The following is a 12,491-nucleotide window of genomic DNA, read 5'->3' on the forward strand; positions in this document are numbered from 1 at the left end:
CTACTTCCGTTTCTATTTTGTTAGTTCTTCATGCAATATTTTAGAGATAGTATATATATTTTGTGAAAGATTTTCTATATATTGTCTAATCTCTAAAGATACAACAGATAATTTTTACCATTAAGAGTATCCTTTATAAGTTTACTCTTAGATGAAACAATACTATCAATATCATTTCTTAGATGTTTAATTCTTTCTTTTTTGATTTTTAATTATCACTTCTCTAATTTGAGTGTTCATGGTCTTATCAATTTCATCAATATCAGCATTAATTTTTTTATTTTCTTCTTTTATACTCTTTCAACGATTCTAGACTTACATAAAGTTCATCCAATTTTAAATCGAACTTCTCTAAACTGGATTTTATTGTAGAAATTTCACTTTTACTTTTATTTCTATCTTCACTTTCCAAAATTTTTTCTGATTTTAATTTTGTAATTTCAGCTAATGTATTATTAAATTGCTGTCTTAGATCTTGTAGTTCTTCTATGCCTTTTTATGGTTAACTATGTGCATATTTAATGCTGTCGCTGTAATTTTTTCAGTTCTGTCAATTTTATCATGAACATCTTTAAAATAAGCTACTTCTTGATTAACTCTTTCGTAAACTTTGTTTGCGAAATCTTCAAATTTTGTTTTAATATCATTTTGAAGATTTCTTTTGATTGATTCAATTTCTGTTTTTAAATTATTAATTGTTTTTATATTATCATTAAATTGTACAATTTTATCTTCATGTTTTGTAATTTTATCATCAAAAACTTAATTTTCTTTGCAAAATTACTATTGTTTGATTCATTTTCACTTAATCTTTTATTTGTGTTGTCTATACTACCTTGAAAATGTTCAATTACTTTATTTTCAATATAGTTTACATCTGTCTTAAACCTATTTAAAATTTTATTTTCAACATTTGATAAGACTGTATCTTCCAAGGTTGTTGTATTTACAGTGTTACGTTTAGAAATATGACAACCAAATTTATCAACAGACATGATTTGATATTGGTCAACAATTGATTTGTTTATAACTAGCAATTCTTATTTATAGTATAACTTTAGCCTCCCTTAATTCCTCAATTATAGATAATATTTCATTGTTGTGGGCTGTATTGCCAGCATCTGTAGATGCTAGTAAAAGACGAAGTCGATCCACAAGTTCATTTATATTATCCCAATACACATAATCTGTATTTGATTTATTTATTTTTAAAGTTTAAACCTTTCCCTTTCTGAACAGCAGTCGTTCTAATAGTTCTAAATGGTGCTTTCGGTTTAGCAAAAGCTTCAGACAACCTTTCAATGGTGTTATTGTTTTAGTTTTTGTAATACCCTTTCGTTGCAAGTAAGGTCCAATTATTGTTACATATTTATGTGAACTATTTCCTTGCACTTGCTCGTTGGGATCAAAATTTCTACGATATGCATTAGTTCTTTTTAATATGTCCATATAATTTTCTAAATCTTCATTTTTATATCCAACAGGTTCTTTTTAAAAAGTAATTCATATAAACCAACCGTTCCGGGATATTTTATACCTTCCACATGAATATTTTTACCAATTATTTCCACAGGTTTTTGTGTTAAACCCAAAAAATTTATCTCTTTCGAGATCATGCACTATTCCATAATTATGATCAAACTTAGACTTTGTATCTTTCACACCTTCATCTATATATGTTCTTGGTAATTCATGGAAAGCATTCAACCAATCATCATATCCCGAAGTCCCAACATATGTTTGAATAGTTTGTCTTGTCTCTTCTAATATATCTGATAAATTTCTACTTTCTGAATGGTTAAATTGTGAAGGAAATGTTTCTGCAATAATACTTGTTTCTTGTATATTGGGAATCTGACTTATAGATTCTGTTGATCTGTTAAAAAATGATGGAGTTTCAGGTGGTAATATAGGAATTTTGCCAGTTTTCGGAGTTATTTTAACTTTTGTAGGTGTTGAAGTTTTAAAATATTCTTCTTGTAAGTCCACAGGTTCTTCTTTTTATGTGTAAATGTTCCGATTTTCCAATAGCTGAGACTAGTTCTTGTAGAGGTTGTGTTATTGGTTTATAAGTCTGTTCTAACTCTGCTTGTGTTGTAGATGCTGCTGATTTTAGCATATGATACTTTTCTTTTACTGCTTGTCTTGACTTTATCAACTCTTTAGCTAAATGTTTATCCATGTTAGATAATTTTTAAATGAGGAAAAATCACAAAACTCGCCTTATATATAAATATAGGAATCAAATTTATTTCTATATCTACCATTATTTAATTGACAATCTTTATCAATTACAAGAAATCCATAGGGTTCCTTCCAACATTTAGCACAAATATTTTTAAACTGATCAAATGTCATATCTATCATGCAATGATCATTATATATATGTTTTAAACTTGAAGAATCTTGTTTAAATAAAATCAATAAATTTGAATTTTCACGAATTAGTTGTTTAAGAATAGAAGAGTAGCCCTGAAATATGAAAAAACAATCTGTGTTTGTATGTCTACCATGTGTAAAATAATCTCGAATAATTGATTGATTGTGACAAGGAATATCATCGAAGATAATAACAGAATTTGGTTTTATTTTATGAGGTGAAATAACATTTTCATCATTATCATATTCAAAATATCCAATTTCTTTCATAGGTTCTAAAAGTTGTCTTAAATATTTATATTTCGGTTGATCTAATGATTTTGAATATATATAAACATTTTCAAACCTAATACCATTAGGATGTTCAAGCAATGTTAACATAACATTAGTTTTACCACTTCCACTACAACCAACAATTAATCCTCTTTTCGAACCACCACCAAACAAAGCCCCATGTTTCCTAAATTGTTTGTGTGAAACTTTTTCATCGTGGTTCTTAATAGGTAAAGAGAATTTTTGTTTTTCGATCTTCATTTTTAAAATTACTAATATATTCCATTGTGTGTGTAAAAGTATTTATACCCTAGCAGCAATAGTTTATTTTTAGTATTTAAATTCGTTTTAATGATTGTACATCACTCCAGTGTGAACAAAACTATAAATAGGAGACGAAAAAAAGGTTTTGGGTTAGTAAACAAATTAATTACCAAACTTCCCTTCGAATTTCACATACCAGGATATAAATACTGTGGACCGGGTACAAAATTGGAGAAGAGAATAGCCAGAGGGGATATTGTTATAAATCCATTGGATGCTGCTTGTAAACAGCATGATATAGCATACTCTCAATCTGAAGATTTATTAAAAAGACACGCATCAGATAAATTGTTAGGAGATCAGGCTTGGAATAGAGTAAAAGCTAAGGATTCTTCTCTCGGTGAAAAAGTAGCTGCATTAACTGTTGCTGCCATAATGAAGGGAAAACGAAAGCTTGGAATGGGTATAAAGAAGAAAAAGGAAAAAAAAGGTGGAAAACTTAAGATGAAGAAAAAACGTATAATTCGAACACCTGAAAAAATTGGGGGACTTTTACCACTTTTGCTCCCAATATTGGGAGCGTTAGGCGCACTAGGTGGAGGTGCTGCAGGAATTGCCAAAGCAGTCAATGATGCTAAAGCATCTAAACAGCAGTTAGAAGAAATGCATAGACATAATATAGCAATGGAGGATGTTTCTAAGGGAAAAGGATTATTTATTAAACCGTATAAGGGAAAGGGACTTTTTATAAAACCGTATAAAGGTGGTAAACTTGGTATAAAAAAAAAGACCAAAAGATTAACATAAGTTTTCCACGTAGACCGCTTACAAATATTGACATTATTAAGTATGTAAAGGTAATGAAAATTCCCAATTTCAGGGGTGTATTTATGCTTGATGAACTTCCAAATACAATATCTTTAAAAGAGTGTGGTGTTGTTAATTTAGACAGGAAGCAAAATAAAGGAACACATTGGACTTCATACATTAAAAATGATAATCATGTTGTATACTTTGATAGTTATGGAAATTTAAAACCACCTCTTGAACTTTCAAAATATTTTAATTCAAATGGTGAAGTGAAAATATTTTACACATATGAAAATAAACAAAAAAATAATTCATATAACTGCGGACAACTTTCTCTAAAATTCTTAAAAAATAATATATAAACTAACAACATGTAATAAAATAGCATTTACACAATGTCTACAACAATAGCAATATCAGGAAACAGTTCAGTTTTATCAGCTGATTTCAATCCACCTATATATTTGGATGATGAAAAACAATATTACTTAGGTTTAGCAGATTTTGAAACTTTTATGACTATACCCAATATAGAAAAGGGTCACAATAAACTTTATATAGGTGATAAAGTGATTGTTATTCCAGATGGAACTTATGATATAATTGACATAGAAACATATATAAAAGATAAAGTTAAAACTGTGTTTGAAAAATGAAAACGTTGCTTTTTATTAAAACCTAATACTAATACCCTGAAATGTACCCTAATGTGCAGCAAACAAATTGATTTTACAAAAGATGATTCAATAGGAAAAATACTAGGTTTTAAAAGTAGAATCATAGAAGCGGATAAAGTAGATCATTCAGATAATGTTGCTAATATAAGTAAAGTCAACGCTATTTGCATTGATTGTAATATCTGTGTTGGTTCATTTAGTAACGGAAAACCTGTTCATATTATTCACCAATTTTATCCTGCTGTAGCTCCAGGGTATAAAATAGTTGAATCTCCTTTACCCATATTATATTTTCCAGTCAGCGTTAAAGCAATTAACAACATTACAGTAAAAATTGTTGATCAAGACGGAGATCTTATCAGTTTCAGGGGTGAGACTATTACAGTAAGATTACATTTAAAAACAAACGGTTTATAAAATGGTTGTTAGATATAATAGAGGTAATATAAATTATTCTCCAGTTATTATTCCTAACAAAATAAAAACTTATAAAAAGAGATTGGCACAAAAATTATTCAGTGTCAAATCTAACACCAATCGGTTAACACGAAAAAATCATTCTAAAATCGCTAGGTTTTAAAGTCTTAATATAATGAGCATATTAAATGTAAACGAAAAGTTATATATTGATAACTCTATTGTTAGTTCAGAATTACATTCCTATCAACCTTACATTTCTTCAAAATTTGATTATAATGATGAAATACGTATACCAATCCAAGAACTTGATGCTTACACTCTACCATCAGAAAGCCTACTTTACATCGAAGGAAAGTTAACAAACACAGAGGGAAATTATACAAAGAGATTGCGATTTACGAATAATGGTATAGCTTTCTTATTTAGAGAAATTCGTTATGAGTTAAATGGTATTACTATTGATACCTTAAGAAATGTAGGACTAGCATCAACATTAAAAAGTTATCTATCCAGTAACACAAATGAAAGTTTAAAACTGCAAAATGCAGGTTGGTTTCCACACAGAAAAGAAGAGGATAGAATTTTAGTTGATGATAATGGAAAATTCTCCGTATCTATACCACTAAAACTGCTAATGGGATTCTTTGAAGATTACAGAAAAATTATAATTAACATGAAACAAGAGTTGGTTCTTATTAGATCTAATAATGACTTAGATGGAGTTTTCTTTAAGGATGATGTAACAACTCCATCTACAACTGTAGAAACCCCAAAAGTTACTTTCGATAAAATCTATTGGAAAGTACCACATATTTCAGTTGATATACCACAGCAACTAGCACTCACTAGAATACTGGAGTCAAATAAAGATATACTAATTGGATTTAGAAGCTGGGAACTTGTTGAATACTCTTCCCTAACTGAAACAACACGACACACATGGCCTGTAAAAACAACTAGCAAACTGGAAGCTCCCCGTCATGTAATAATTGCCTTTCAAGAAAATCGAAAAGGAGATGTTAAAAAAGATATGAGTCAATTTGACAATGTAGATTTAACAAATATTAGAATATTTTTAAATTCCGAAAGGTATCCTTATCATGACTTATATTTAAATTTCAAAGAGAACAAATATTCATCTTTATATGAAATGTTTGCCAATTTTCGTTATTCTTATTATGGTACTTCTAATGAACCCATTTTTAATCCTGAGAAATTCAAGGAGATTTCACCAATTGCATATATTGATTGTTCTCATCAAAAGGAAACGCTTCAAACGGGTTCTGTTGTAATGAGAATTGAGTTTGAAACAAACAGTGCAATCAAAAAGACACATCTGCTTATTGTCTTATTTTACATGATAAATTATTTAGTTACAATCCTTTAACAAAGATTGTCAAACAATTATAAACTTTTACCCCCACCCTCATAGATTTAATATAAATAAGTAAACATAGTGTCTGTAGTAGTAGATATGTCATCAACACTTCAACTAGAAATACAAAATTTTATTTTTAAAATACAAAAATTGAAAGAACAAATTGCAAACTACTCAAGACAAAAAGTTTAATTAAAAAGTTTAGTGAACTAAAATATATGAGGTTGATTGTGGATATACAAGGATTTAAAGATGAGAAAAACACCTTTTACCTAAAGAACTTGCAGCTTTTGATGGACATAGAATATCACATTATATCTTTAAGAAACCCTATCCATTAGACTTTCTGTCACCAGAATGTCACAGACAGGCGGTATGGTTAATGAAAACCATCATTGTATCAACTGGAATGATGGATTTACACCTCACCATTATTTTTCAAATATAATTGAAAAACTCACTGAAGAACCTGAAGTGGAATTTGTTTATGTTAAAGGAACTGAAAAAGCAGAATTTGTAAAGAAATATTCCAAAAAACCAGTGATTGAAATAGATGAACAACCTGCTTTGCCTATCGGAACACCAAAATGCTTTTTATCATTCTAAGTCAACTTGTATGTGTGCATTATCAAATGTTTTATATTTGTATGATAATTTTTTATGAATGAATAAAAATCTATATAATATTTATAACATCTTTTATTATTAAAATATAATTTTAACTAAATTAGTACTTCTACATCAACTAAGTTATTGGATGAATTATCCGGGTTAACTAAATTGCTATTTATGTTAGTGTTTACATCGTCTGTTACTTGTTCGTAAGGTATTCCCCGATCTTTAACAAATTTATTTAAATATGTTATTTGATTTATAAAGCCTAAGTCTATCATTACAGAGAATAATTCTAATGTATCATAATTTTCATAATATTGTGCACACGCACTCATTCCTTTTTTCATATTTACGAATCATATCATAATATATTTTTTCCATCTGCCTAAGTTTTTGATAAGTCTCATGAAATGATTCATAAAATTCTTGATGAATACATATTACTGAACTAATTAGTTCAATATTCTCACTTGACATTTTTCACCTTAAAACAAAATATAGTTTTTTTAAATATTTCGGAGCACGATATTGACGAAGAGGTCTATGTTTTCTTGATATTGTGCTTCTAACTTCTCCGGGTTGTTGTAACTTGTCTTTAAATCTTTGAAGTAACTGATCTCTAGCGTCATCCAAATGGAACCGCTCGAACACCTTTAAAATTTCTATTATAACTTTTGAATTCTTCGTTACTCTCAGGTATGGAACAATGTATGTTAGTTCACTTGCAAAATATGTATGTCCCAATGCAAGCACAAACTCGTAAAGATTAATCCTTTGTAATAGAAAATCAGCACAAAACTCAGTTATCCTATGACAATCTTCTTTAAGTGGCAAAAATAAATCTTTTTGATTAATTAAAACTATTTGATGAGAAATAGATTGATGAAAATCAATATATTTTTGAATCAGCTTTCTAACAACATCAGTTATTTTTTTCTTATTGTATTGCATCACTCTCGATGAATAAGAGATTCGCTTTACTTTCTTCTAAAGACCTACCTTACAAACTATATAGTGGGGATAAAAGTAGTGGGGATGAAAGTAGTGGAAATTTATGTATTTTTGAAACGTATATTATATTGGTGGGAGGAGGAGGTAGAAATAAGTGGGGATAAAAATATCTGTTTATGAGAGAGCCTCCTCCTAAGAGGAGGAGGCTCTCTCATGGTACAAGGAGGGAAAATCACAGAAAATGAGGAGGAGGCTCTCTCATAAAATACCTACTAATATTTTTTTCAGTATTGTCGTTAAATTTATTTTCATGATACATTTTTTAATTGAGAAAATTTCAAATCTTAAAATGTGATATATCATTCTATTGAGAATATTTATTTTCTATCAAATAGAGTAAAAAAATACACAGGGTACCATTTAAAAATCAAAAGTTGTCATTTACGGTGAAACAGAAAGTGGTTGAAAGACATTGAAAACGTCAATCAATCCTGATTTATGTCTTATACTAAGGTACCAAATCTTTTTTTATCAAAAAAAAAGTTACCACTATAACTTTTATTTTTTTAAGCCACTTTTAGAAAACACCACACCCGATATATGGGTTTCAGAAATGTCTTGTTTCATTAATTCATTTTCATTGTTGTTTATTACGATCGAGTTGACATCCAGTTCTATTATATCCAGAAATACTACAATCCTAAAAACATTTTAGTAAAATATAAGATACTTTTGTTGCTTTTCCAGAAATGAGGTACGCAATCGTCAAAATTAAGTATTTAAAAAAACAAATTTGTCGTATTTTTTCCCAAATTGATCTGATCGAAACACCCACAAGAACGGGCTTATTTATTTTTCTCCAGCCGTTCGGCGCTTAATCAGCCAGTCACGCCATACCCTAATCAATATTATTAATGAATTCTTGATTGCCAACGAAACAAACGAAAATAATTTATACGATTTTTCACCGCCGGCCATGACTAAACATGAATTTATCGAATTATTATTTTTAAGGTAATCGGTAATTGCTTTTTTACGTAACCGTAATTATGATTAACATGTTCAATTAACGCATTGTTGGTTTTAAAGAATCTGACGTCTTTCTTGTTATGAATAAATATACTTTTATTAGCATTTTTTTTAAAGTTTTTATTAAAATTTTATTAACATTTGAAATTGTTAGAACACAATGCGATACCCAGTTTGAGTTCTTTTTGATTTTGTTTTTACTACCCGAAAGAGCGGTACATCACACAAACCTCGTACATGAATTTTTTATAGTTTCAATAACTGCACTAACAAAAAACTAAAATAATTAAATATTATGAAAAAGCTACGATTTCAATATTATTTTAATGCGATTAACATAAACTGTAACCGGGACGCCGTGAAATACATAGCGAAATTTTCTGATTTCTGCCGTATAGAGCGTTGCTGTCGAAATTTTTTGAAAACAACTGAAAGGCACCAAGCCTATATTGTCCAAACGAGTCAGGAAAGACTTTGACAGACAATATCTAAAAAATTACAGAAAATTCAATTTGCTTGTAAATTAAAATGGCAGATCCAACAGTCATGGATATTTTTCTTGTACAGACTCTCTTATAAATAGAAAAAAATTACTGTACAATGCGAAGCTTGTACAGTAAGTTTTTTATGGTACAAGAATATAATGTAATTATTTCATCAAATCACTGTTTCTTTTTTCTGTTTAGTCTTTAATAGACAGACCTCGTTGGAATGCTACGTGGGTCCAAAGCCAGTACTTGAAATATTTTGATGTCTTATGTTAATTTATGATTCATCCAGTCAAACTATGGATTAGGGGAATGGAGCAATATACATTTAACAACCTAATTCTCAAGCCTTAAAGAATTTGCTATTGCTCATCAGGAATGAACTACGGAATACAGGTCTCTTAGCAGGACTTCTGGCTGAACAAGGTCAACCTGTATCAAGTAAGTTTTTGCTGCAGACTTTGCTGATTCTAAATAGGCAGAGTCACGGTGAAGCTCTGGAATTCCCTTTCTCTTTGGAAAAACAAGGCTAGAACGGGCGGAACTACGAGCCTATTAAAGACCTTCACAAGCTGGTGCAGGGCACAATGATAGAAGACAAGAATAGGAGACTGGAGACTGGACAGGGTACAAGGACTGGAGAATGTCGCAAGGTTTCCGGTACAGAACGGCCCCTTAATATTGAGGAAAAATAGATATGTTATAAGCCCAATTACCGTCACTGACCTAATTATCGTCACATTCCGATATTTTTTAAAAAATTAAGAAACTCAGAGAAAAAATTCTATAATAAATAATTTTAAATAGTTATTTTATATATCTGGAAAAGCCGCAATACATCTTTTTTTAAATGGCACACTTCATTTACGTGGAATAACGACTATTTTAGTTGGAAGTTAGACGTTGACGAGAAACCACACATTTCTTATAAGCTAAGCAGAGCAACAGCCGTCTTGATTTTCTTTTACAATACTGTAATTTAGTATACTAAAGTCCAAATATAATTAATTACCAGTGTAAAAGCTTTTCCCTTATATGTATTTATATAAAAAATGTTTTTTCAATAATATTAATAAAAAAAATGGGTGACGGTTTCTGGGACACGTCGCAATGGAACGTGCCGTATTATCATCACCATTGGCGAAATTTCGGTCATTATTGGCAGAGATATTTTATTCAGTATAAAATTCATTTTTCTGTATGAAGATGGGCTATTCGATGTGCCCAATTTTCGGCACCCACTTCTATCATTAATTCTACCTTAAATTATCAATTAAAAATGAATGACGAGAACTGGATGTCTGCGACGGAATTTAGGCCATTAAACAAGTAAGCCCTAATATAGGTTTCTTATAAAAATATCTGTAATTTTAAAAATGCGAAATATCGATTTCTGAAGATATTTTGGACTATAGTAAAAGTGATATTGTTACAAACATAAAAAAAGATGTGTTTGTGATATACCTGATTATGATATTATATCTTATTGATATTCCTGGTATTATGTCTTAAGCTGATAGGCCAAAGTAAAACTAATTTTTCAAGTTAAAAGTTTATTTACTAATTAAAAAGTATGTATTTACTAATATGATGTTACTGTTTTTTTTTGTTTATTTTTATATTTATATAGAAATGTTTAATACTTTGTATTCATTAATTATTACTACAATATTATTTTTAAGCTGATATCGGAGATATTCTTAATTAAAATTTTATTTTGAATGCATATTTTTTTTAATTATTTGATTGTTAATGATTTATTTTTTGCAATGTGTCGCAGTTTTTAAATAAACTTTTGCAAAAAAACAATGTTTTTTGAGTGAAATAACACATATAAAGATATGACGAAAATTGGGACAAGTTGGTGACGATATTTAGGGCAATTGTAGTTTTTTAGTTTTTTTGAAAATAATCAGAAAATACCGGTCAAATTATTAAAGTTTTATTTAAATTTTAAATAAAAATATCTCCTAGTGTCATATTTAATTGTCTTGTAAGTCTTATATCAATAATTCGGATTTTATAGCTAACTGAACTGAGGTATTCCCTTAATGTGACGATAACTGGGACAGTTACCATAAATCTGTTTTCAGTTGAGTTTCAGTTAAGCCTATAGATCTTAATGGAATCCTTTATTCAAAATTTATCGACTATGCTTCTTAGTACCTTATTTTAAAATATTTCGATCACATTTCGATAGATTTTGGAACTTAGATGTATTCAAAATTGCACACGTTCCTTTTGTCTATATTCTCAATTTTCTCTGTTTCTTTCTAAGTTATTTTATCGATTTTGCGTGTCCGGATGCATTTAGCGGCACGCGTACCCGAACGCCACTGACTCACGCTCGCACTTTGTTCATTAAAGGGACCGACTTTGCCACGATTTTAAATGCATACATATCGGCGAAAACGTGAGTCGGCTGAATTTATGCACTAGAAGAATACGATGTAGTTAAAGTTAATGAGAAAAAATGGGGTACGTACAATGAGGGATTTTCAGCGCGTAATATATGCACGTGTGCTGATTTTTAGAAAGAAATAGACAGTCACTGAATGTATTGTATATTTAGAAGATAAATTTTCTTTAATTCATCATTCATATCCCCATTATTTTTTTAAAAGATTTTATTTAACTTGTAATGGTTATTAGGGTGGTCTTTAAAACGGACGTATCAGAATTTCTTTGCTCCCAGGGGCTCAAATGCTTCCAAATTCATAAAAAAATTACCGGTAAATTCTAGCTCTTAATATTAACTTTAAGATAGTCCGCGTTCCAACCTAAGTTTCTCATAGATATAACATGAGAAAAATTTCATTTATTCTTTAGTTCTCCATAACACTGCGACGAATGAATCAAAAGTAATTAATTACGTCATGTTTATTGTAAATTCAATGCTCTACAAAAAAGGTCTCTTATGATTTTTCGCTAAATCTATTGGCTTAAAGGTTATTCGAGCTGAAAGTTAAATTATCATATAATTATTAATATTATCAAGTATGTAAATATTTATTTCATTTTCAACAATTTTTTTTATAAAATATTTATTATGGTCAAAAAAAGCGAATACAATCTTATTTTTATATTGTGGTTAATATGTGTGATTTTTCAATTAATATAACAGATAGTCCTTAGAGTTTGAAAATAATAAAATCGTAAATCGTAAGTAAAGCTAACTTTTGAATCATAAGGATATTTCAAGATTTA

General features: G+C 29.3%; 1 protein-coding gene across 1 annotated transcript; it reads left to right on the top strand.

The window, feature by feature from the left end:
* The first annotated feature begins 4,995 nt into the window (after positions 1–4,995).
* LOC115875667 lies at positions 4,996–6,210 on the top strand. Its single transcript, XM_030891198.1, has one exon. It carries the CDS (start codon positions 4,996–4,998, stop codon positions 6,208–6,210), a length of 1,215 nt encoding a protein of 404 aa, XP_030747058.1.
* The last annotated feature ends 6,281 nt before the right edge of the window (positions 6,211–12,491 follow it).

Source organism: Sitophilus oryzae, unplaced genomic scaffold (genome assembly GCF_002938485.1).
Source record: "Sitophilus oryzae breed Bouriz unplaced genomic scaffold, Soryzae_2.0 scaffold_1393_pilon_pilon, whole genome shotgun sequence".
Lineage (NCBI taxonomy): Eukaryota > Metazoa > Arthropoda > Insecta > Coleoptera > Curculionidae > Sitophilus > Sitophilus oryzae.

Bases quoted from the DNA above. Each gene is read 5' to 3' on its own strand.
- LOC115875667 (XM_030891198.1), top strand. From the start codon at position 4,996: ATGAGCATATTAAATGTAAACGAAAAGTTATATATTGATAACTCTATT.